We start from the raw sequence: 27542 nt of genomic DNA, 5'->3' as shown, positions 1-27542 counted from the left end.
AGCAGTCAGAAGAAGAGATTTATGACACCCACCCACCACCACCACACATACACACACATACACACACGTACACACCCACCCACACACACACACACACACACACACACACACACACACACACACACACATTCATACACACACACACACACACACACACACACACACACACACACACACACACACACACACACACACACACACACACACACACACACACACACACACACACACACACACACACACACACACACACACACACACACACACACACACACACACACACACACACACATCACATACACAAACACATACACTCAGTTCACCTCCACATAGTCACCCAACTGTTCTCCTTCATGACTTACTTCCTGTGTTCTTTAGACTCGAGTGGGTGGGATTCTGTCTGTCTGTCTGTCTATTAATTTACACCCTACGACACATTGTGAGCTTGCAGATCGTCTATTTTCGGGGCGAGCAACACCGTCGTACGGACGAGGCATTAAATCAGGCTTTCGTCTCCGGGGAGAAGCCTGTCACCTGTCAGTGCGAGAGGCGCTCGGCGTTGCATGTGTGCCCGTAACGTGAGACTCACAGTTCTCATGAACGTCTGCCACCCCAGTCTCACTTTCCACTCTCCCTCTCCCACTCTATCTCTCATTTGTTACTTAAGTAAAAGTATCAATACTGCAATGTAGAAATACTCAGTTACTCAAGTAAAAGGTCGGAATTCAAAATTTACTTGAGTAAAAGTACAAAAGTATTGGTTTCAAAATGTAATTAAAGTACCAAAAGTAGAAAGTACTCTTTATGCAGAATGTCCGTTTTTACAAGTTTTGAAATGTATAAAAGGTAGACTAATCTTTTGAAAATAGCTGATCTACAAGCTCACAATGCGTCGCATCGCGACGCATTGTGAGCTTGTAGATCAGCTATTTTCAAATGGCCAAAATATATATAGGGCTGAAGTGGTTAATGTATTGTTTTGCAATAATAATCAAAATCTAGTAACTAGTATAGCCTCGGAAACCCATGCCTTTTTTTTTTGTAAGTAACTAGTGACTAAAGTTTTCAAGTAATTGTAGTGGAGTAAAAGTACTAAAAATTGTACTTGTAAGTGCAGCACTTGAGTAAATGTACTTAGTTTCTTTACACCACTGTCTCTAGCCCTCCACACCCACCCCCACCCTTTCCATCACTCTCTCTGTCTTTGAAATCAAGCCACTCCTGTTGCAAGGGGGCACCGTCAGTCAGGGCCGGGGCCCCATTTATATCCTGGCAGGAAGATTCCCCTGCCTCACTTAGCATCACCCACTGGCTGGCGGCGACAGGAATAGAATCCTGGGCCGGATGCTAGCAGGATGATCCCAGGCAGAGCAAAACCAGCAGGTCTGCCGTGTCACTCTTGGAAATCTCCACCGGCAGCTGTGCTGACAGGGATGAAAGTGATATAGTCAGCGTCGATACAACCAGCTGGGGCCAATGGGCCATTGTACCTATGGGAAGGATTCGCTCACAGTACTGTACTGGGAAAAACAAAACAAAAACTTCTCACTGAAGTGTAATTTTGATATTGTCGTATAAACACAGCAAAAAAAGAATGATTTGACAAAAAACTTTATATACAAGCTCATAGCGTGGCACCAAGTGCCAACCGTGCGCTACGAGGTTGCAGATATTATACGTAGCCTGCGAGTTAGTTCTGGCAGCATACACTCGAGAGAGATTCTATGTGGCTGTTACAGCGTCATGCAGACTCATACAGTACGTCATACTCTGACGTGGCAGTCAGCTGTCCAATCGGGCGGGTTATTTAAGCTCACCTTCATCTGTGTTCTGTCTGCTTTGTGTTTCATAGGTGTTGCATGCAGCTTTTACTCCCACCACCACCCCAGCACCACCAGTGGGCTCTGCTATTGGTTCTGTTCCCCATGGGGGGTTGTTATGTATATATATCTCCCTGCTCTTAAAGGTTAATGATGGTTGTCTTAATTATGCTGAGCAGGGAGAAAAAATGTAGCAGAGCCTGAACGCCAAAATAAAATATATTACATCCACTCTTGTATTCTCATTCTATATATTGTTTCATATATTTGGTCTGTAATATTGGTTCAATCTATTCGTGAGTTATCTGACAGAACTGCTATTTTTGAAAATCATGACATTTTTTGCAAATCTTTGAATATATATATTTTACAGCGAACTTTTGTAACTCAAATCTTTGCTTCTGGAGGTCCCTGGAACAACATATTTTACAAATGTTCGCTTTCGAAAATATATATTCAAAGATTTGCACAAATTTTCACGATTTTTCAAAAATAGCAGTACTACTTGGGGGGGGGGGGGGGGGGAGTGCAGTGTCAAATAGCTGAAAGTCTAAATGAAGTGCTGTAGAAGAGAATTCACACTGGAGCAGCTCAGACAATTAAAGCCTTTTTTTTATTAAGGTGCTGGTGCAAATAGAGTGACTGACGTTTTGATACATCAAAACGTCAGTCCCTCTATTTTGTACCAGCATGCACCTTAATAAAAAAAAGGCTTTAATTGTCCGAGCTGCTCCGGTGTGAATTCTCTTCTACTACTGCTGTTGTCCTGCTCCATGTGACGCACCGGGCTTGCCTTGTTTGGCTGAGGCGCGGCAGTAGGCCTAAAGTAGACCACTGGTTCTCAACCTTTTCAGGCTGTGACCCCCCAAAATAATCATATTTGAACTGGGGACCCCCCCCCACCCTGATTAGCACTTGGAATGTAGGAGTTGAGGCATAACATTTTTGGTTCCACAGACAAATATTGTGAAAATAGCAGATCTAACAATAGCAGCCTCTTTCTTGTATTATTAGAGAATTTGGCCAATGTTTGATCAGTTTGTTGACTACTTTTGAGGCACTAATGGCAATTTCTTTCTCTCTTTTTTTATGTATTTAAAAAGGTCTCAAAAGTCCTTAAATTGTCACTTCACTGTCATCTGGGGACCCCCCCCCCCCCAAAAAAAAAATAAAATCTGGGGACCCCCCCCTGGGGGTCCTGACCCACAGGTTGAGAACAACTGCAGTAGACTCAATTTCTTCTAAATGAGGAGCACTGCATTGACTTTTTAAGGTGCCATTGCAAGACATATAGAGACACCCCAGTCCCCAAAAACACAGACCCCAAGAGTGAACATATTCTGCTTCTCATTTATAGCTAGCTCAGTGGTGGAAAAAGAAAGCTGAAGAATAATAAACAATTTCTCCCTGTGTCTGATTTCAAAGTGAGGTGAGAGGAAGGACCTGTAAGCCTGTATGTGGCACTGACTGTACGGGGACCCCCGGGGAGGGGCCATCGGTCTCTAATGATGTGGGAACAGAATGTTTTGGAACGGAGGGATGGAGGGAGGGGGAGTTAATTAGATCAGGAGGAACCGCCCAACCTCTCCTCTCCTGGAGGATATTGGATTTCACATGCTATCACAAATCCTTCTGAATATGGAGCCACCATTCAGACAGATAAGCCAGTGACTCCAGTGACATAAATCCTCTTCAGACTCTTCCAACTATTCATCGAGGGATTCCAGTGATTCAAGGACCCATTGTTTGGGAAGTTAATTTGCGAGACCGCCCTTTTGCAAAGAAAAAGATCATTTTATTTGGGGAGAAGGAATACTGAAATCCACTTTATTGTACTATACGTTGCATCACTTTCGCTCGCCTTTTTGTCTTAAATTCTGCCTTTCACGCCTCTCTAAAATTCCTTGCTTTCCACTCATTCTCTGTGACAGGTCCATCCAAACAAAGACCGAAGATCCGTTCCAGAGGGCGTCCCTCATCCAAAATCAACCGGAGTGGAGCCTGTGCCTCGCAAAGCGCCGTGACGACCAGCTCCTTTCGCCTTTTTTTTTTTTTTTTCATTTTCCAAAAATACTGTTGGAAGTTGGCAGGGGCGCAACTGTGACCGCTCGCAGCTCAGAAAACACTGCTTTCCCCCACCTTTTTTTTCCTGTGTAATGGAAACCTGTCTGAAGTTGGGAGAGCCACAGAAGCTCTGTGTTATGGTTAAATCAGAGGCCCGGAGAGAGCAGGTGCTTCCCCAGCACTCTGGGGAGACACGTTTGCCCTGGAGCTGCAGACCTGGGATCAGCTTTCGCTACCCGACTTCTGACCTCAGCCACTATGAGCTAATGAGCAAAACTTTCCCCGGATCGGCACTTCGGGGCAAATCTTTTTTTATTAAAAACAAATACAAAATCTACCAGTTTTCCTGCACTTGCAGCAGGTCAGTTAACACAGAGGCAGCAGTGTTGCCAGGATGAGGCACCGGCAGCATGGAAGAGGAGCAACAGGGATGTAAATGTTTTGAAAGCCCAAGAGGGGCTATTCATGGCCCACTTAAATGGGCCATAAAGACAATCATTTATTTCTCAACCAGGCTTTGGGGATACAGCAACTTTCACCGTAACAATTTGGGGAAGTGAAACCTTCGCAGTAACACTGCACTCTCTCCGTTGACCTTTGTGAGACATGTATGCTTCTAATTTTCCCAGTAAGAGAAAGAATGGAGAATACATCCATCCACATCAAAGTCAACCCTGAAAATAAAATCCTATCGCCAGAAAATTCCTTGGCCTCCTGTGTGCATTCCTGCAAACCCCGAAACTTCTGTTTCTACGCTGTAGGTATATAAGACATTATAGATAGCGTACATAATGAAAACACGGTAACAGATATTCAAAGTAAAAGCACCGAACAGCTGACGGCGTAGTTCCAGATGAACACTGGGGGCTGAAAGTGGTGGCATTGTTCTTCCATTATCTAGCGTGTTAAAGGTTCGTCGTGTTTACTTGGGTTTTCTCTCCATAAAAATTTACGGTCGGCCGTACTTTCATGTTGGCTGAGTTATGTGGCGCTCTCTGGCAACGCTGCAGTGGGGGGCTTTGATGTGAAGCCATAAAAGCTGGAAGAGAGCAGTCAAGGCAGCACACTGTATCGTGGGTTGAGACAGGACACTCAGGTCAGAGGAGTCAGCACAGCGATACACTGTGCCGCAGAGTGAAGACAGGTACTGGTAATCCCATATAAACCACGAGGGCCACGGTCTGAGCAGGACAATAACAAGGAACACGTCCAAAACATGTCCCAAAAGTGAAATATGACCTTCTGTGATTGATGACTTTGCACAGGTGAGAGACAGCTGTTCCTGTGAAATGGCAGCCCTTTGAGTTGGGCTGAATCATGTAACATGTAGTCAACAGACTTTGCAAAGGCGAGTTCGCATTAAGTGTGAGTTATTGTTGTGGAGCGGATTTCTCTTTCGATGCCTGCTCTGTATGCATGCAATTCCATTCGATTCCGAAGCATACAGAGTACATATAGCCCGCGCTCTGTAGCATGAAACCATGCACTATCCATCAATCACATTTGACCTAAGAGCACAGGGTCAAACTGATTCCATTGCTGGCGTTTTCCCTTTGCTAACAATGTTTCCATTGCAAAAGAAAAATGGCACACTCAGGAGTTAGGACCCTGAGTCACCATAAGACCTGAGAACCGGGGAGTGATGAGTTGTTTAAATCATCGCCGCACGCAACCTGAGTGCGGTGATTCTTTCATCATCGCTGAGGATCAATGGGGGTGGTGCTCTGCTGAGCACTCTCCCTGCAGTGAGCTCACTGCACTCACGGAGGCGGGGGCGGATGGTTGGGGGGGGGGGGGGGGGGGGGCGGCAGGGGTAGAAAGAAAAGCAGAAGAAAAACATCAGGGTGAAAAATCACTGCGGTCAGAAGTACTCTAATTCCCCAGTCAGACTTTCCAATATGATAAAACCAGAAGTGGGAATTAACAGAAGCGAGGATTGTCCTGCGCGCCTCAATATCTCCCATTTTTCTTTCAGCTTGAAAAGATGTTGGGAGAGAGAGAAGTCTGGCTAAAAGCTCTGAGGACTTTCTGGTCCCTAAATGAAGACGGATCAGCATTTTCTTTCCTGGAGTAACCTGTGTGTGTGTGTGTGTGTGTGTGTGTGTGTGTGTGTGTGTGTGTGTGTGTGTGTGTGTGTGTGTGTGTGTGTGTGTGTGTGTGTGTGTGTGTGTGTGTGTGTGTGTGTGCGTGTGCGTGTGCGTGCGTGCGTGCGTGCGTGCGTGTGTGCGTGTGTGAGCGTGCATGCCAGCATGCGTGATGCGTGCATGCATGCGTGCTTGCGTGCGTGTGCATGGCGAGCCTACGTGCTGTGGTATGTTCGGTTCAGACTTGGTGTAAGCTGTTGACAGAATCATTGGTTGATTTATGTCCCCAACAGCTACTGTCAGTGGGTCACCAGAGCCTCCACTGTTTACTGTTTATAACAACCAGCCTCCAAGATTCCCTGAGAGCGCCAGACCAAATGGAGCATCACGGTAGTTCAGGCAAAGCAGGCACGGAAGTCAAACCGGTCCCATGCCCATACACCCTCCAATCACATACGGCCTGGACCCTAATGGTTCATTCTACGCAGTCTACAGTATTTAAGCAGACCGACATTCTCTCCCACATGACCAACATCTCTCTTGCTGCTACCTCAAATGACAGCTCGCCAGTGATCAAACTCCCTCCACCTTCCCAGCCTCTTCTTCCAGTAGCACTTAAGGCGGTTACACACCGGCGATTATGCGAATATACGCAAAACTCGTTCCGAATAATTAAAAGACGCTTTTTCGCTTCGCTTTTTCGCTTTTTCGCTCCATGGAAGCTTCCATTGAAGCTTCCATTCCATTGACTTTATAAGGTTTTTAAAAAAAACTTATTATTTGCATGAAAAATTCGCCCCCGGTGTGTAAGGACCTTAAAGGCGGTTACACACCGGCGAATATGCGAATATACGTAAAATTCGGACTCGTTCCGAATAATTAAAAGACGCTTTTTCGCTTCGCTTTTTCGCTCCATGTAAGCTTGCATTGACTTTATAAGGTTTTTAAAAAAAACGTATCGCCCCGGTGTGTTACTCTTCACTATAATGCCTGCATGTTGTCATTCAATGCAGGTTCATTTGTATTGTATCATGTTCTTTTAATTGCTGTGTATCTTTATGTTCTGCCCTATGAGGGGTCTATTACAGAGGTCATCGCCATGCCGGCTTTTGTCAAAATGTTATTTTTGCCACGGACATATGGACCCTCTCCTCACTTACAAGAATGTATTAATAGGGATTCAATCTTTCGGTCACTCGGACCTTCATCAGACATGCCTGATGTGATGAAGGTCCGAGTGACCGAAACGTTGTATCCCTATTGATAAAATTGTTTTGTGCAGGAATTTTTTTCTATACAAGTTCATAGCTCCGACGCACCTGTTAGCCTATAGATGCGCAAAATGACTTTTTCTTCTATGCCACGGACATAAAACATGGGCAGTCAATAATAATATCAGACAACATATACCTAGCCATAAATGTATGCTATATGATTCTTAATGTGCCATAGTGGCTATATGTCACATGACACTGCATTAATAAAATCAATGTCCTACCTATTCTGAAGAAAACCTCAGACTGGCAAGTCAGCCACTACACTGGCTGTATACAGGCATCAATGCAGCATGGTCCAAATCTATTCAATTTTTTGGGATTTCAATAATTATATTTAAAATACGTGCTTTCATTGCCCATCACATGAACAAAATAAGAACAGTATAATAGAAAAAAGAAAAGAAAACACAAAACAATTTGGACATGGACAAGTCTTGCCATGGACACATTTTGTCCGTGTATGGACACGTTGATGACCCCTGTCTATTACCATATCAATGTAATAACTGTGTATCTTTAGGCTCTGCCTCAGGGGGGTTTGTGATCTCGAGGTCTGTGTAATGCTTGCACAGATTATTCTGTAGTATCACGGGGTAGAGCCACACTGCCAAATAAAATGTAATATTATTGCAATAAATGGTTTTCATCTTGAGTAGAGTGTCCGACTGAATTGAGACTTTATTTTTCTTCTTTTCACATTAACCACTTGAACATTGGCACTTGAGCAAAGACGTTTGGTGTAGAGGGAAAAAAAGACAAGATCAAGTACCGAGTACCTAGAGGGGGTCCCTGCTTCATCTCTCTCTCAGCTAAGTGGTCCTTGGCCTGGAAAATGTTGAAGACCCCTGCTTTAAAGCATGTATTGTATCAGAATCAGAATCAGAATCAGTCAGAATCAGTTTTATTGTCACATCACAGGTTTACAAGGTAAAAAAGTGGGTGAAATTCTTTTTTGTACATCGTTCCCATCGCAACGTTAGTTTCCATAGAAAGAAGAGGGGGGGGGGAAGAAGAGGGAGGGGGGCAAGTGGGAAGGAGATCAAAACAAGAGAGCAACAGAAGGCCAGACAAGTTATCCACATATTTACAAAGTACCTGAGATAATAAAAACTAAAAAAAACTAACTAAGGTGCCTGAGCATAGCAGCAATGTATTGTATACTGTGCATGTTATACTTATACTGTGCATGATAGACAATGGACGTTAAGGTGCTTAGAGGAAAGGAGCACAATAAAAAAAGACAAAAAAAGTCAGTGCGTTATACAAGGGATTAAGGTGCAAAAGGTCAGTGCGTGTCCACCTAGGGTGGACTGACCCTAGTATAATCCGCAAGTAGCTCCATGAGGGAGTGCAACAAAAAGTCATTTGTACCTGGTGTAGTCCACAGGTGTGTCCGAGGGGGGGGGCTAAAGTCCAAGTCATTGTCCCTGGTATAATCCACAGGTGTGTTCAGGAAGAGCCAGAAAAGTCTGCCCCGTCTGCTGTCAGGCTGCTGAACAAGGCCTATGCCTCATTCAGGCTTATGCCCCATTCAGCATTCTGACAGCAGCCGGATTGAAACTACACCAGAACCTGGTGGTGGAACTCTTGATACTGCGGTAGAGCCCCTTGCCCGGTCGCGGTCGTTGTAGGGGGTTGAACAGTCTGTGACTTGGGTGGTGCTTGTCCTTGATGATGCGCTTGGCTTTGACCACGCACCGCTTTTTGTACAGTTCCTGGAGCGCTGGGAGCTCGATTCCCATTATCCGCTCTGCCGATCGCACTACTCGTTGTAGGCTGATCTTTTCTCGGGCAGTGCAGTTCCCGTACCAGGCCGTGATACAGCCTGTTAGGATGCCTTCAACAGAACTGTTGTAGTACAGCCTGAGGATGCGATGTCCTACTCCGAGCTTCTTCAGGCGGCGGAGCCAGTACAGTCGCTGCTGAGCCTTTTTCCTCACGTGTGTGGAGTGCGTCTCCCATTTGAGGTCCTCCTCGATGTGTACTCCGAGGAACTTGAACTCGCTGACCCTTTCCACTGCAGCACCGTCGATGAGGATGGGCGCATGGTCTCTCCGCGGCCTCCTGAAGTCCACGATCAGTTCTTTGGTCTTGTCGACGTTAAGAGAGAGGTTGTTCTCCCGGCACCAGAGTGCCAGTGATTTGATCTCCTCTCTGTAGTCAGACTCGTCGTTGTTGACGATTCGGCCTATCACTGTCGTGTCGTCCGCGTACTTTATGATGGTGTTGGAGACATGTGTGGCTTTGCAGTCATACGTGTACAGGGAGTAGAGGTGTATACACACCTCTGGTAGCCTGCTGCTGTGTGATGAATGCAGCGCAGTGGGCACTGAGCTAGGCAGCATCCTCCAGAGGTCAGGTGAGGACAGAGAGGTCAGACAAGATAAGTCACATCCCTGGTGGATAACAGATAGACAACAACACAATAATGCACATGAATATGACTTCCAATCAAAATAATTATTTCAAATTTACCTCGATTACGAATGATGAACGTTTTTTAATTTCTTTATGTGAAAACAACAGATGTACATGCTCACAACGTGTTGCATGTGACGCATTGTGAGATGGCTATTTTCACTAATGTTGCACGCCACCATTGTACAACGAAGTACTGTAATACAAGGTTTAAGTGCTTAATCAGATTAATCGTGTTGATTCGTTGATATATAAGACTTTTTTGTATCACAAAACCTCTTCTTCTGAATTATTCGATTAACTTATATAAGCAAGATTAAGTTAGGAGTTCTACATTTCTGTTTCGATATATTTTCGGTTAATTGCCCTGCCCTCATAGACCTCTGTCGGTCAGGGTTGACCATGGTTTCGCTCATCCTACGGGTCTGGTCTGGAGCAGCGTCTCTTATGACTGAAGAGCCCTATGCGGGAGTGGCAGTCTCGGTCACAGAGATCGCATATGTATGTGGTTGTTGGTCTGTCTGCATTGTTGTGCTCTTTTCTTCGGGCCCTCTTGCATGTCTTCCGCTGCGTCTGACAGTTTTTTTCCCCCTGTCATGAGGTGTTGGTGTATGGTACTTCTCCACTTTGTGCGGTCAGATGCAAGAGCTTCCCAGGACTTGGTGTTGATGTCAAGGGCCTTCATGTCTCTCTTACAGACATCTCTGCTATGATACTATGAACACAATAATGTGCATGAGATTCTTGTCATGTCATGTAAATATTATTATTATTATTATTATTATTATTATTATCATTATTATTATTATTAATATTATGGACAGTATACCAAACCAACAGAACTGATCAGTACCTACACCAAACCAACAGAACTGATCAGTGCACCACCAAACCAAAACAGAAAACTAAGAACACACATGGACTTCTTCTATCTGCTATCTCTAATATACATTCTAGAAATAGTGAAGGTCTTACAGCATGAAGCAACTTCTTCCATCTTCCTCCCTTCACAGGAACATAACTGGGGGGGTCAGATAAGGGACACAGTTTGTGTGGTCTTCTGAGTGCAAGGCTAGTGAAAATTACCAGAATCCAAGTTAAAGAGGGTTATGTTTATAGAAGATAAGGCCCTTAAATGTGTTTAAACAGATATTCAGATCCAGACATTCCTAGAGTCACTATACACGATAGGAGCCCAGATCACTGGCCTTTGTTAGTCCTAAAATAGCACTGAAAAAATGATGTAACAGTAACCTAGCCTTATAGTACTCTAAAAGTAAGAAAATACACATGTATCATTTGTTTTTATGCAGTAAATGTGGTGAACGATTCACTCACCCTTGTTGCGTGAATTTGAGATCAATACAAATAGTATAATTAGACCTAGGAAAATGCCAAGTTTCGCTTCTTTTCCCCAATTCACAGAGCAGTATATCATAGGGATATTAAAACAAACTCCCAGTAGCTCTTCACTATGCTGCTTGGTGGATCTGCGTTTTTACCCGCTTAGCGAAAGCTGCGGGTCTATGAAGAGGCAGACCTATGACTCATCATTCGACAAATTTGCATTCGACAGATTCATTTGCATTCGACAGATTTGTTCGACAGATTTGCGTCATTGGCTGTCGTTTAAGCCAATGGGATACTTTCCCATACTCTGAACGGGCGGCCTCGTCCTCCCAAGCTATGGGACTATGCAGTCCTCCGAGCGCTAGCCGAATTTGGCTAATAGTTAGCTTGTATGATGTTACTAACTAACTGTTTTTAGCCAAGCGCGCTAATGTCCGTTCCCCATTAGTTATCGACGCAATTCGCGTTATTACTCTCGTAATTTTCATGTATTGTACATCCCAAAATAAAATGTATTAACCATGTTATGGTGCTGTAATGATTTTCTCAACATAATACTGTCTTTCACACGGACCTTGGAAAAGAGGATCACTTCCGCCATTTTCTTCTTCGTCGGTCTAAACAATGACACGGTTGCCAGATTTTGAGAGAAAAATAAGCAACCAGGTCAATGAAAACAAGCCCAAAGACTTAAGTGACTATTAGGCTACATGAGCACTTTAAACCTATATGCATCGGCTATTTGATAATAGACGACTTGGCAATAGCCGATCTACAAGCTCACAACGCATCGCCGCCTTGTGAGCTTGTAGATCTGCTATTTTTTATTATGACGTTTTATTGAATACTTCATTTACAAAAGACATTAATGAAACCAAATGGACCCATTTGGGTTTTTCTTTCATGTAAGCCAGTAGTGAAAAGGGCAAACTTGCAGTTATGCATTACAACTCAAGCCTAGCTGTTTCAAACAGTGAAATCAAAAGACAAGTTGTGAGCTTCACTTTTATAAAGGGTTAGGGTTACATTGCAGTATTGATACTTTTACTTAAGTAAAACATTACAGTACTTTTTCCACCACTGTTGATGTTTTTAACATGACTGCCCTTACGCTACCTGTATTCTATGGACTCACTTCGTTTATTGTGAAAATAGTTTCTTTCTTTCATACATAAATGAATACTAACTGGTCACCACCGGTCTTTTGTCCAGGAACAATGCATACAACACTATCAACCAGTCCTCCTGGGTGTGTGTGTGTGTCTTCATTTTTGTTGTTCATACATTTCTAAGTGAAACACTGTAGTTTTGACTTGGGTAAGGGTAGGCTACATTATGAAGTAACTATATCAGCTGGTGAAAATAGCAGATCTGTGAGATTGTAGATCAATTATTTTCACTATCATTGATATTGTACACACACACACACACACACACACACACACACACACACACACACACACACACACACACACACACTTTATATTGGTAGCCAACCAATGAACCTCTGTGGAGTTATTTTTGTTGCATTCGAATGGCTGACATTTTATTTTAATGACAACTTTTACATTTTGTGCTGCAGATTGGGGCAAAAATAGCCTGCCGCAAGCGGGTATATTATGACTTTGTCATTTCTTGTTTGGTTTCATTTAGCCATGGATCACATGTCGTCTGTCACGACCGTCATGGATGAACTTCATCCTGGTGTTTGCACTTTTCCTCTTTTTGGTCCGTACATCTACATAAACGTTCATATTTCAAATATAAAGTGCTTACCTTATGGCCACAAATATTGCAATTACGGACGGGCCCTCATAAGTACCCGTATTAGTATTGTTCAATACAAAGCATTTTAATCCCATCCATGGCCATTTTCTCATAGAGTTATAATGTATCAGAGTGCAATACAACTCCCAACCAATAGGGTCACGCAGTTTATAGCGTGGTAAAAAATACGAAGAAAATGGCCACCAATCGGATTAAAATGCTTTTTATTGAACAATGCGAAAAATACGGGTACTTTTAAGGACCCGTATATCATTTTAATATCCATGGTCATTGGGTAAAGCACTTTATATTTGAAATATGAACGTTTATGTAGATGTACGGGTTGTAAATAAAGAAAGTGTAAACACCAGTTTGAAGTTCATACATGACTGTGTCGTGATATGACAGTCATCATGTAGCAGGGCTTGGTTTCATCCAATCACATCGACAAGCGTGCACTGACTGCGCGACTCTCGCATTAAACAGCAACAACAGCTGACTGACTGTCATGGCCGCCTCCAGGTTGCACAAGTGCACCGTGTCTCCGACGGGGAGACACACCGCGTCGGTTATCTTCCTGCACGGCTCAGGTGCTGCTCGGCCTTTTTATATTAAACTTGTGATTGTCTAGGGGGGGAAAAAGAAATGTGTGTGTTTGTTGGTCCTATTACTGCTGTGGTGCTGCGTTCTGCAGCCAGCTAAGCTACGACTTTTTGACAGGACAGACTGAGGTACCCTTGGATCAGACTATCATCATAGATATGTATCAAGTTTGATATTTGGACATCTATATGCAAATATCAAAATCGATAAAATACATCTACTGAGTGTATGATAGTCTTGATCCAAGGCTAGGAGGACAGAGGAGACTGTCCCTGTTGCTTTTCAGGACAAGCAGGCAATAGCCTTCAACCTGGTGTTTGCACTTTCTCCATCTACAATAAACGTTCATATTTCAAATATAAAGTGGCCACGGATGTTACAATTATGAACGGGCCCTTAAGTACCCGAAAACGTCCGTATTATTAAAAAAAAAAGGCATTTTAATCCGATCGATGGCCATTTACTCCGTATTTTCTCCATTATGCTTTCAACTACGTGACCCTATTGGTTGGGAGGCGTATTGCACTCTGATACAGTATAACTCCATAAGAAAATGCCCACCGATCGGATTAAAATGGTTTTTATTGAACAATACGGAAGATACGGGTACTTCTGTGGGCCCGTACAGAATTGTAACATCCGTGGCCATGGGGTCAGCACTTAATATTTGAAATCTGAACGTTTATGTAGATGTACGGGCCAAAAAGGGAGAAAGTGCCAACACCAGGTTGACGACCGTCGTGTCACACAGGCACACTAGCTCTGTCAGGCACACATGCTGCATAGCTACTGCAGACAAGAGCTTCAGTTTAATATCTTGAAAAGTGGTTCTCAAACTTTTTAATTTCAAGGACCCCCATTATTACTCAAGAGTGTATACAAAGTGTCAATTTGAGTGTATATAATGTACACTCAGACTCAGAGTTACATCTTGATCTTTAATTTTGAAAAATGTGCATGCATGTTTAGCTCTTGTCAAACAATTATGGTCAAAACGGACACAATATCTGTAGTAGATTATATGACTGACACTAGTGTCATCCACACCAAGCAATATGTTGTTTATAAATATCGTTTCAAACTTTTTAATGTCAAGGGGCCCCAAATTAATATGGATTTGGCTGTGGACCCCCACACAAGATTTGTGTTGTTTAAATGTAGAAAGAAAGAAATCTAAATGTTGAATTTTTTCAAGATTCTTTTTGAATAGCCGATGCCTATAGGGTTAAAGTGGTTAAACAGATTTTGATGCTATAGTAACAAATTTAGCTGGGGACCCCCTCATCAAGGACCCCTGGGGGTCCCCGGACCACTGGGCTAGAGTACTAGTGTTTATAACGTTGCATTAGTGTGCACTGGTTAGGGCTGGGCAAATTGGGCAATATATATCAATATCATGATATGAGACTAGATATCATCCTGGATTTGGAACATTGTAACGTCGTGATCATATGACATAACGTGACGTGACGTGTTGTCCTCCCCTGGTTTTAAAGGCTGCATTACAGTACCTGACTGTTCTAGTTCTATTATTGGCCTTTTCCCACTTACTGTAGTTATTACTAGACCACGCAAGTCGGGAACGATGTAAATCGGGAACGATGCCGGTTGGGAATGCACGCCCACTCGGTTATGCACTACCCGTTGTACCTGTTGTCAGTGTACTCACTGTACCCGTTGTTAGAGTACCCAGTGCGGTACCCGTGGGCACCGGCCTACTCGGAAAGGATGCAGGTCAGGAACGATGCAAGTTGGGAATGCTTGCCCCACCCGTTTTCTCGTCTGTCGGTTGGAAACCTCATATGTCCAAAACTGTAACTTTTCTGGATGCAAATTCAAAAGTAGCAGCGCGAACTTCTGCGAAGCTTGTAGATCTGCTATTTTGGATACTTTTGTGATTATTTCACAAAAAACAAAAAGTTCAAATATGGAGATAGGAGGTTTCTGCACGACAGCAACGTTATGCAATACCCTTTGTACTTCTTGTATTTGTTGTCAGACTACCTGATGTACCCGTTCAGAGTAGCCAGTGCGTTACACACTCACTACCACAAGACAGATCGACTAAATATGGGGATACAGGGATCCCTGATGGCGTCAGAAACTGCTGACGTCGAGTTGATGATGTACATGAGCATATGCGAATGGAGTTCTATTGTACACGCTACCACTTACGGTATACTGGCGCAGCGGCACAAACCTCTGCCAATCTGTGAAGCCAATGGGTCGGGTTTGCAAATCAGGGAAGCAGATAGATGCCTACAACCCTAATCCAAAACACTCAGAGATTCAGTGCGTCCTCCATAAATCTGTCTGTGGACAGACAGATACAGATATTTGTGGATTTTTTTGCTTCTCGGAAACCATTGGTCCGATCGAATTCCCACTCTGCACTGGCTGCACGCCCCTGGGTCATCCCCAGCACATATGCGAAGTTTGAGGTCAATCGGTCAGACGGCGCACAAGTTAATGCCCGAAACATGCACACACACAGATATAGATAGATATATGCATTTTGTTCATGACAAATCTCATTGTGTAAGTATTTTGTGAAAGCACTAATAGTCATCCCCGCAATACTGTCATAATATTGATATCACGGTATCTGGTCAAAAAATATTGTGATATTTGATGTTGTCCAAATCGCCCGGCCTTAGCACTGGTCATCCTCCACTTCTAAATGAATGTCCTTTCCAACTTTAGGCGATACTGGACAGGGACTACGAGCCTGGGTACGAGATGTTATGACCCCAGAATTGGCATTCTCTCATATACGAGTCATTTATCCCACTGCTCCAGCCAGGTAGGTTACTGTACATCTCACCCAAGACACAACCTTCCACATCTTGTTTCTAGCAGTGGTGGACTGTACCGCAGTACGTTTACTTGTGTTCTGTACTTGAGTAAATGATTTACTGTACTTGAGTACTTGTATTTTCTTTTTTTTTAATACTTATGACTTTCACTGCACTACCTTTCAAAGACAAATATTGTAATTGTACTTTTGGCTCCACTACATTAAAGGGAAAAGGTACTATATATTATATTATATATGATTTCAATTATGGTGAAAATTGTAATAGAATCTTTGAATTTTATTGGGGGGCAGGTCTAAATTACAGTAGTTAAATTACACAAATACAGCAATACATTGATATACTTTTGAATACTGAACAATTTTTGACAGAGACAATTTCACTTAAGTTGAATGAAACTCAACTTGTTGACTCAAGTCCCAGGGGTTGAGTAGGCTACTTTGTAAAAAATGCAATCAGTAAACAAGTCTGCCAGTGCTTTCCACATTTTCTTTCTGTCTGACTTAAAAAAAAGCCAAAGTCTGCCGTTTTCCCAATCTCTCAGGCCTTACACACCGATGCGAGGGGCACTGTCCACTGTGTGGTTCGATCGTCACAAGATCTCGCAAGACTGTCCTGAGCACCTGGAGTCCATAGATTCAATGTGCAGCACCCTGGGGGCTGTGATTGAAGATGAGCTCAAGGCCGGGGTGCCCAAACACAGGATGATTATCGGTGCGTGTTTTGCTTCTGTTTGTATTTGCACCGCACTCTTATTTCTATTGTGTAGACTCGGTAGCAAGCTCTGTAGCCATATGTCAGTTTTTTTTCAACTCTGCCTTTCTGCACACCCCAACCTCTCTTATTTCTTGCTCATTTTTTCTCACAGTTGATCCTTGGCTCTGTTCTTCTATACTGCTTTTTTCCTTCTTATTCTTTTCCTCCCTATTACACTCACACATGCACACACACACACACACACACACACACACACACACTCTTTCTCTCATACACCTCAGTTCATCTTAGCTTTGGTGTTTTTAACTCCCTCTGTCACGATATAAAATGAAGAATGCAACTTATCAGGTTACTGCATCCTTTCATGTGCTGCCAATTACGAACAAAAGGGGGGGGGAGTATTTCTCGGGTCCCGATGAGAATTCTCGGGTCCCGAAAAGCTTTTTCCTCAAATATTGTGGTTATCAAGTTCGCATATAAATAACAATGAAATGGAACCGCGCGCGTCAAGTGTTGTAAACATTATGGCTGAACCTAGGTAAGAGTTCCCACAGGAAATAATGCGCAGGGGGGGCATCATGCGTTTTAATGTCAGTGTAAAGAGAGCAAATGATTGCCGTGCATGAAAGGGGAAACCGCTGGGAGCACTGGGAAAAGGGTTAACCTACAAGCCCCGAAATATATAAATATACAGAAATAGTTGAGAGGGGGAGTGAAAAAAGAAGGAGAGAAGAAGGCTTGTGTGAAAGGCTTCAGTGTAGAGGGCCAGAAAAGCCCCTGAACTCAGCTCCAGAGAAAGTGATTCAAAAAACACATGCTCCTGGGAGACTGCTGAAATATTATCTTCCTAAATCATAACATTTTGTCATTAACTATAAATACTCATTGGAGTCACTCGGCATGCTGGAGAAAACGCACTGCTCCGTACCCAGAGTCCACTTCCCCAGGCTGACGGACTGACAAGTGCCAGAGCTTTCCATGGAAAAGGTTTTTTTTTTTCAAGAGGGCCGGGATTGCGGGTTTGTGTGTGTTGATGTTTTTTTTTTCTCTCTCTCTCTTTGGAGGCATCAGTTCACAGGAAACGGTCTAAAGCAGTGTTTCCCAAACATAGGGTCGCAACCCATATTGGGTCGCGGACCCCGTTTTATATGGGTCGCAGGTAAATACCGGTATCCTGTATTTTGTTTTTCATACAAAAAACAAGGGCAGTAAATAAAAAATATTCAAAATATTTTTTCAAAAATGTTCAGAAATGGGGGGAAAGAAGTCAGTGGTTAATTCATCTCGTATTTTTGTAAGTTTGAGTCCTGGGGAGGAGTCACCAAATGAAAAAGGTATCGCATACAAAGTCAATGATTTCACACAAGTTGTCTCAAACATATTCTCACACTTGCAGAGAACACATTTCTAAATGGTACAGACTAGGGCACTTAGGTTCACGACGCCGATGAGACAAAATCAGAGGGAAACCATTAAAGAGAGAAACACAAATGCCTGTTTTTTTGCCTGGTCGTACGACGGTGTCCCGCCCGCACCAAAAAATAGCAGATCTACAAGCTCATGCGTTGCAAGCTTGCAAAAAACGTCTATTTTCCACATGGGACACCGTCATACAACTACGTATAAAGCAGGCTAAGGAATCCCATGGATGTCAGTCTCTAAAAAAAGTGTCTTTAATACACTGGTCTGAGCATGTGAGTTCCACCTTTCCTGTACCCCCACCTCTCTCTCTCTCTCTCTCTCTCTCTCTCTCTCTCTCTCTCTCTCTCTCCTCTGCCCCCTCTGACAGGATGATGGGTACTTGCACTCTTTCCCAGATGTACACAGTGTGCCCAGATCTACCCAGATGTGTAAGATTAAGGACAGACTCGTGAACGGGTGCCTGGTCCAAAAAGGAACGAAAAAGCTGATGATGTGGAACTAAGGAGTCCTATTCATTTTAATGTTTTTTTTTCTTTAACTAAGGAAGAGAGAATTTTCCACGTCTGAGAACTTTTAAGTGCCATGAGTGAGCTACTGTTTTTTTTTTTATATCGTCACTGTCGGGCAGAAACTTCTTATCTCCATATTTTAACTTTTTGTGTTTTTCCGTAAATTAACTACTTGATCATACTACAGCTAGCGTCACACAAAAGCGTCAAAAGTAGCAGATCCGCAAAATCAAAACGCTGCGTGAAGAGCCGCGTTCTGAGCTTGTAAATCTGCTACTTTTGCTATTTTTGAATTTGAATCATGTAAGTAACAGTTTTGGACATATGAGGTTTCCACCCGACAGAGACGATATGGGGAATAATGTAGTTTATACGGTCCTACCTCCTATTTTGTCTCGCACACAATGTAAACAAAATAATCTTTTTTTTTTTTTCTTTTTTTTTTCTTCCATTCTTCAAAGGGGGTTTCTCAATGGGCGGAGCTATGGCCCTCCATTTGGCGTGCAGGTATCACCCAGATGTGGCGGGAGTCTTCGCTCTGTCCAGCTTCCTCAATAAGGACTCCATCGCTGTTCAGGTGAACCTCAAGCCCACATTAGACCATGTTCAGATGGCGCCATTTTGCTCTTACTTCTTACTTTTAGCCCTAAATGTTTTACTGTACCCCTGTGCTGTTTACATGTTTGAGTTTGACTAATAAAGTATTCAATCAGAACTTCAATCCTCAGTGTTGAAGGCGCTGTAAGTGATTCTTTTGTTTTGTTAAAAAAGTTAAAGCTCTATATTCCAATTGTAATCATTGCTACAGAGTGTTTGTTCAGTAACATTTTTATCCAATGAGGAGCGAGAACCCAACCAGATCATTAGGCTTCAATTTCATAGTGTTCCAGCCCCAATTTAGTCTGTTTATTTTTTTGTTTCATCACTTCAAATTTCACGTGTTTATCCTGCATCCTGGATGAGTTCTCTCTCCTGATTGGATAAAATTTGTATCCTGGCCTAAAATAAACGTATTTTCTGTTTACTAAAGAGATGAAGAGATGTGGAGACCCCTGATACTGAACAAACACTCTGGAGCAATTGTTATTGATAGCAATTGCTAACAGAATATAGAGCTATTTGATGCTTATTTTAACAAACAAATAAACCTTTCTTTTATTCATTTGTAACTCTGAGAGGATACATTTGGTTACATTTGTACCCTCCCTCTCAGAGTTAACACTCAGGATTGTATAGTAGTACTTAGGAGTAATCTGTGTGTCTCTCCAAGGCTGTGGAACAGAGGGTTGCGGCTGTACAGCCCCTTCCCGAGCTGTTCCAGTGCCACGGGACCAAAGATGACCTGGTGCTTCACCAGTGGGGAGAGGACACGTGGTCACGGCTACGGACGGCCGGCATGACGACCGCCACCTTCCACTCCATCCCTGGACTTTACCACCAGCTGTCCGGGCCCGAGATGGAGCTGCTGCGCTCCTGGATCCAAGCCAAGCTGCCCCCGGACGGACTTTAAGGTCCTTTTAAGGTCCCTGACCAATGACTGAATGAGAAAATAGATTCTACCTCCCTGGTATTTCGGCACCTTTGTGAGCTTGTCAATAAACATGTTTTTTTTTACATCTTCTTTCGCTTTATATTACACAATGTTTTCGTGCTCAATTACTCACTCAAACACCTGCTGTATGGTTTGTGCTGACAAAACGGTACAAGTGACGGATAAGTGCTTCAAGCCTTCTGAGTGCCAGCTGTATACAGTTTTGTAGGAACTATGGGTGTCTCTCACATCACCTCGTCCTCCTATAGGCTCGCAGCACAAGAGGCCCTTGAGAGTCTACACACCCTGCGCTGGAGAGAGCAGGATTTGTCCAGCTTAAATCGGTCTAGTTTGGCACTCTTGTTTGGCCGGGGTTGAGAAACAACTCTTTATCTCTGATGCTTCCTCTCTTTCTCTTTCTCTGAGTGTGTGTGTGTGTGTGTGTGTGTGTGTGTGTGTGTGTGTGTGTGTGTGTGTGTGTGTGTGTGTGTGTGTGTGTGTGTGTGTGTGTGTGTGTGTGTGTGTGTGTGTGTGTGTGTGTGTGTGTGTGTGTGTGTGTGTGTGTGTGTCCTTTTTTTTTCTTCTTCTGAATCCATCATCGATCTGCTGGAAATGTGTTGAACATGTGTCTCGGCCGAGGTCCGCACTGTTTGCTCAGTAGCGCTGCTCCATAACACATCGCTTCATTAATGGTTATTGGAAGGAAGTGGTTAGTGATCCCCCCGTCCCCCCCCACACATACACACACACACTCACTCAGGACGCTCAGTTCTGTTGTTCTTGAAGTGGCCAGGATGTTCCCCTGTGAGAGCTTGTAGAGCGGCTCCAGGCCAAGGTCACGGCACGGGGATTACGAGCGAGCGGGAGCGCCATGGTGCCAAAAATAATGAGAATCGTGACAATGATGGAAATGTCTTTAAGGGCTCTGTAAGTAAGTTAAAGATCGTCTGTTAACGTTTCGGCCCCCTGCGTGCCAGCGTTTTGTGTTTGTGGTGTGTGTTTTTTCTCACTCTGGATGAAGCGCTGAGCGAGAAAGCTGCCTCTATACCGTATCTTGAGGCAGGCGGTACCTTGTTGCTTGGAAAACTGCCTGAGTGTGCACTCGTACTCGCATTCCACGGCCACACGCCACACCCCTATCCTTTAATTAACTTTAAAATGTATGCCCTAAGAGGCCGAGCAAGCAGGGGAGGTACAGGAGAGGAAGTGAGATAGGTGAATGAGGTCACGAAGGCTCTCCCAACCCGGCACTGATAGGAGGAGATGGAAGCATCCTCTCCAGTGTTGCATGCGTGCACGGCGCGCGCATACATTTGCCTCTGCAGCCGCCTGCGCTGTGCATCAAGTAACACGAGTTAACACACTGCTGAGGCAACATACAGTACAAGAACACAAAAACTGAACATAGTATCTCGCTGCAACGAAGCGTCTTTTTTTTTTGCTTCACGTCCATGGCTGTCCTCTATCCAACATATAAACTGGAGGTCCAAAACACTTTGGCGGCGTATGCAGCTGCTTTTATAGTGCCAACGAGGCCATTTTGAATTGTCTTGGGATTTGACAACTTATGCAACATCCTGTCCTCGACATCAGCGAGGAAATATTAACCTCAAGCATCTGTTTTATCCCTACAGTATGTGTTGAACTTGACACTGACTATACTTTGCGCTCACAGGCTCTGCAAACGGCAGTGTGTGTATGTGTGTGTGTGTGTGTGTGTGTGTGTGTGGGTGGGGGGGGGGGGGTTGTCATTCATTCACATGGGTTAGATGCAGTCATCCGCAAGAGATAATCATCAGACAAATCGTCTTAGAATTATTTTTATTACCATTATTACCCTTTCTCTCTCCCACAAACTCGTCATGTGCTCTCTCTTTCTCCATTGCTTTCTTCTCACCCCCATCTCACTTCCTCCCCCACCTCTACTTTTTCTGCAGGGAGGATGGAAACGTGAGTATCAGTTGAACTCTGATTAGGCAACAATGTTGAGATCATCTGGAGTGCTTTGGAGTGGTGGGGCTGAGGGAGGTTTAAGCGGGGAGGTGTGGAGGGGGAGGGGTATGGGGTTATTCTGGCTGTGCAGAATATGGAGGTGGACCCCAGGATGGGGGGTGCAAATGGGGGCCTTCGCATGTCGAGGTGGAGGGATAGGGGAAGAAGGGAGGCGCGGCCAAAGCAAACAGACGGAGCTCAGAGTTTCGTTCTGGCCCCGATCACTGATTACTTCCAGCTATGTGTGAAAGAATGCTACTGTTGAGCGGCCAGCAGCAGCACCCCACTGCCCCCCCAAATGTGAACCCCACACCCTCGCTCATGGACTGGCACACTCCCCCTGCCTCTCCTCTTCACCTCTCGCTCACTCTCCTTTTCACACCCCCACACCTCTTCTTTTTCTCTTGTCTCCTTTCTCTCTCTCTCTCTCCCTTGCGGTCTTCTTTCACCGTCATTTCTCTGTGTGTTTGTCTGAGCAGAGCCCAGGTTGTGTGGGGCCTCCAGGCTTTCTGTGATTTAATGGTGGGGAATAGATGGAGTTAATGAAAGGGCTTCCTTGCGGTCTGCTCCTCTCTAGGTGAAATCAGGTGAGGAAGTGAGCATGTCAACAGCTCTAAAAATGACCCACCTTGTTTTTTTTCCAACAAGAAAATCGCGCTGGCTGCAACGCCACCCCTCCTTCTGTCAGTACTCGAATTCCCTCAACCTCCCATTTATTTCATTTCAGCAATTATTTTATTGCAGGTTTGACTGCAATTCCCAGGATGCCTGGCTCCTCTGACTCGAGCGTGCTTTCTGGCGATTCACGGCTTAGTAGGCCAGAGTTAATGATTGTCAATTTAACTCCTTGGCCTCCTCTCATCATTGCCTTTTGCATCTTTATCCCGTAGCAGATTTCCCTTCATGTACCCCCCACCCCGCCCCAACCGCACCCCACCCCATGTCCCACGAAGTGCGTCCCCTGTTGGTTCAGATGATAATCTGCTCCACGGCGCATGTGTCAGGGGGAAGGAATGCTAATCTGGAAGAGTTGCGGACTGCAAAGTCGGAGCTTTTTTGGCTGCCAGTTTCCACTGCGCTGTACTTTCCATGTGGAGCTGCTCCAGAGTGGCCAGGCTGCAGAAGGAATTCCCGGCCGAGGGAACCGAGGTGTTGACAGATTCCAGATCGCTCAACTGGCCACCCCCCCCCCCACCCCCCCATTAAAGGTCACAACTTGATTAGATGATTGCAATGGCAGAGCTTTGCTAATCTATTCAGATCGCCGTTGATTCTCTTTCAGCTTGATACACAGGTCTTGAATCTGCTGATATATTGAATTATTTATTGATGTCATGTCTTTAAAATTAAAATGACATCAGATTTTCACATTTGTAAGGGAACCGCATTCACAGAATGCTTGTGTGTCATTGAGCATATTACCTCATAGGAACATGTCCTTTCAACTCATTCCAGCTATATTCAATTTCTTTTTCTTACTTTCTTTTTTTAAAGCAGATTTTGTTTTCATATTCAGTTCAATCCAAGTGGCCGCAGTCTGTTAGATCTGGTCCTACAGAGCTTTGACTCTAACTAAGGGAAAGCATGTCATATCTAGTTTTTATTATCATTTTAACAACCTGCTTTCCAGCAAACTGACATCCTGTCCCTGGCCTTCTACTTTTCTACTTTTATCCTTTGCAGTCACCCTGTCCACGTGCTCACTACATCCTCAGAGCTGTGAGAACATCATTTCGGGGGGGAAAGGCAGATTTATTTTAAAAACGTTTCACAGGTTTTAGCTCCTACTTTGTTGCATGAGGAACCAAAGGGCCAGGCGTCCAGGAGAGGGACTTGCAGCGTCTGTTCGTCCTCCAGCAACCCTGGATGCCTCTTTTACAAGCGGCTGAAGCTAAGCCTGGAGGACGGGTCTGCAAACCCGGTCCCTGACTCTGGGCTTTGGACTGGGACGTCACTGAGGCTGCAGCCAGACGTGATCTCCATCACCAGAACAGGGAGAACATGGGTAGGTTTTTATTCCCCCCCCCCTCTGTTTCCACGTCACACATGGTGAAGCCGCCTGCGCTGAACATGTTTTCTATGGGCTCTGTGCACAAGTACTGTATAGTCCCGGGTTTCCCGAAGGTGGCATATACCCTTTTCCGTTTCTGGGTCCATTTCCCATAGCTTCGCTTGATTGGCGCGGCAGCAGAGTTAAACCAGTAGATGTGAACCCTATTCCCTATAACCCTATATAGTGTCCCTATTCTAGAGGTGAACATTAATAAAAATAGAAGATCTATAAATTCACATTGTGTCGGATTGCGTCGAGTTGTGAGCTTGTAGATTGGCTATTTTCAGTGAAGAGACTAGAGGACCTAGTATGGAGCCCTGTGGGACCCCGGTCAAGTACGTTTATAGAGTTTAAGTGGTTAAATCTGATGCTGCACTGATCATGCAAAGCTATTGGAAACCGCACCAGAACCGGAAATGGGCATGCCACCTTTGGTAAACCCTAGCCTGGCATGGCCAGACTAATATCACTGCGTACGTAGATATTAGTCTGGAATCTCTGTGTGGAACCTGCATTTCCGAGGGGCAAATAAAAAAAATGCCTAGTGATAAACCCGGCCCATATTTGCATACTGGGCCCTGATTGGGCCCTCACAACTTCGGAGGGAGAGAAATCCAAACTCTATTGAGAGGGGCCAGAGCTAATCTGCCGAGGGCAATTTTTTTAAATTATGAACAAAGCCTATTAAAGCACCGTTTGTCCGGCTTGTTTCCACTCAACCTTCTCTGCACCACCGATATCCTGCTGAAAAAATGGAATAGGACTCTGTAGGACACCTCACGGAATCACTCACGATCTGATGGCAACCCGAAGGCAGCAGAGCAGTCTGCAGTATAATAACCCACGACCTGCAGACCTCCCTGAAGTTCAAAGCGGGCCCTTCTTATTTTTCACTTTTGGTCTATAATGTCTTCCAAAAGGCATCAATAGCGAGGCTTAGCAAGGCAGACGTGAAAACATTTTGCCTCCTACTTCACCCCAGGGCCAGTACACAAACAGCGTTAGGAGCCAACTACCTGGCTTTGCTCCAGCGCTACGCCCCTTTCCTTTAAAACCACCCCCCCCCAGCCCTTATATCCCCTCTCCATGCCATCTCCGGGGCGCTTTTCCAACCAAAGATCATTAAGATGTTGTTTTAGCTGAGCTCATCAGAATTGTTGTAATTCAATTTGTCTTTTCCTGTTGCTAAAGGAGTGGGGGTTCACAGCCATTAACACAACATTAAGGCTTGATTTATACTCGGTTGCCGTGCACTGAAAAAATAGCAGATCTGCAAGCTCACAGCGCGTTTCACATGCGATGTGTTGCAAGCTTGTAGATCTGCTGTTTTTGGTGCGCGACACCAGCGTGCAGCTAGGTATAACGGGGCTTTTACAAGGCCTTAAAATCCTGCTCAGTACATTATGCATAAAGTTACACCAAATAAACATGCTAAGGTTATGGTTTGGCAGCGCTAACCGGCGTAACAGCAACAACACAATCCTCCATGAGGTTTCGCTGGTTTACTATTTCAGCAAATCTCCATAAATGTGCCATCACACCTGGGTGTATATACTCGACTGTATTACGCACCAGCTTGAAGTTAATAGAGCCAGCCACACACTGTAGATTTTTTAGTTTGCAGTGAAATAAGTGTTAGCTTCATGTCATAAAATTTTGCGCTTGAGTTTGTTTTGCTGACAAAAAAAGAAAGAAAATCCATCCCCAGGATGAATATTTATACGTATAAAATCTTTCCTGGCTATAGCATATAGTATTTATAGAAATGGTTGAAAAAAATGAGTCATATTCTGACTCTTTCTACGGTTTCATCTGTGAAAGTTGCAAGGCACAGCCAGTTCTGGCCCTTCCTGCTTATCGGACAATTATTTGACAGTAGCAGTAAAATAATGGCGGTGATGTCATTCTTGACTTTGCTCACTTTATATTCAGGGCCTGTCTTCTCCGTCTCTGTTGACCTGGCAAGAGTTAGACCTTCTCAACGAATCAAAAAAAAAAAAAAAAAAAATACTGTGAAAAGAAAAATGAATATGTGAATTCCTTACGGCAGATCAGAGTTTGGTTCGGTCATGCAGGGGTGATGTCACCACTGGTGGTGCTGATGTCTGCCAGCATTAGTCATCCAGGTTTATTTTAGATGCGATGATGTCATCTTTGCCCTGTGAATCACTGTGACGTTGACCTTATGAGAGAGGAAGGACATAGTGTCTATCTATATGTGCTGGTGATGGCACTTGCTATCTCTTCTGTGTGTGTGTGTGTGTGTGTGTGTGTGTGTGTGTGTGTGTGTGTGTGTGTGTGTGTGTGTGTGTGTGTGTGTGTGTGTGTGTGTGTGTGTGTGTGTGTGTGTGTGTGGGAAGGGGGGTGCGTTTATAGAAGCATGAGTAACACATTGTCTGTGTGCGCGTGCTTTGTGCGAAAAGTGTGACAGCGTAGTGTGTAGCGATAGGGTGAAGTGTATCGTCCACAGGTCTGTGTCCAACTCACAACAGGCTTGCTGATAGGTTTTCCTGTGATTAGGAAAGCAGCTGTTGGCGTCCGCCAGAGGAAGGAGGCCATGTTGACTCAGGGCCCTACGGGGCCCGACGTGTTTTCTTTCGCTTGTTTTTAGGGGGCTGGGCAGCTGAAGCAGTCAGGGTGACAGAAACTCACTCCGTTTCTCGAGCTGTCCGGTCCTTCATTTGAGCTGGTTTGTGTCATCCCTGCCAGAGAAAACCTTCCTGAAGCGCAGAGTGGGGCCCCCGAACGAAAGGATAAACACCATCCCCTCCAATCACAATACGCCCCTCCCTCCCACTGCTTATTTTACAGAGGGATCACATTCAAATTTTGTCCTATTAACATTTCAAAGCATGATCAAATCCCGAAATACCGCAAGCGCTCCTGCCCGCACCGCCCCGCCTCCGCCGCCTCCTCCTCCTTCTCCTCCTCCTCCTCCTCCTCCTCCTCCCCTAAGCAAAAATGGCTGCACCTTGTTTGAAAGTGAAACCGTGGAACCTGATCGCCGGAGGAAATCTAATTTCGTGTAGCTTTTTGTTCCCAATCTCCCCTCTCGTCTATTACTGTGATTCAATTTAGACTTTTCAGAGCGCCTTTGACATCACAGAGACACACTGCGA

At 44.4% G+C, this 27542-nt stretch overlaps 2 protein-coding genes across 2 annotated transcripts in view; one reads left to right on the top strand and one right to left on the bottom strand.

The window, feature by feature from the left end:
• LOC308084610 (alpha-N-acetylgalactosaminidase-like) overlaps nucleotides 1–27542 on the bottom strand; it is a 443273-nt gene that overhangs the window by 102196 nt on the left and 313535 nt on the right. The gene's annotated exons all lie outside the window — the stretch shown is intronic.
• lyplal1 (lysophospholipase like 1) lies at nucleotides 13289–20436 on the top strand (the record flags this gene model as incomplete). The annotated part of the gene is made up of 5 exons (XM_080426333.1): nucleotides 13289–13370; nucleotides 16087–16186; nucleotides 16744–16913; nucleotides 19309–19424; nucleotides 20118–20436. 5 exons carry the CDS (start codon nucleotides 13289–13291, stop codon nucleotides 20355–20357), a joined length of 708 nt encoding a protein of 235 aa, XP_080282459.1. The 3' UTR covers nucleotides 20358–20436.

Source organism: Gymnoscopelus braueri (assembly GCF_963280865.1).
Source record: "Gymnoscopelus braueri genome assembly, chromosome: 4".
NCBI classification, from domain to species: domain Eukaryota; kingdom Metazoa; phylum Chordata; class Actinopteri; order Myctophiformes; family Myctophidae; genus Gymnoscopelus; species Gymnoscopelus braueri.
Note: the sequence above shows the minus strand (reverse complement) of the source record. Positions and strands in the feature narration are given on the sequence as shown.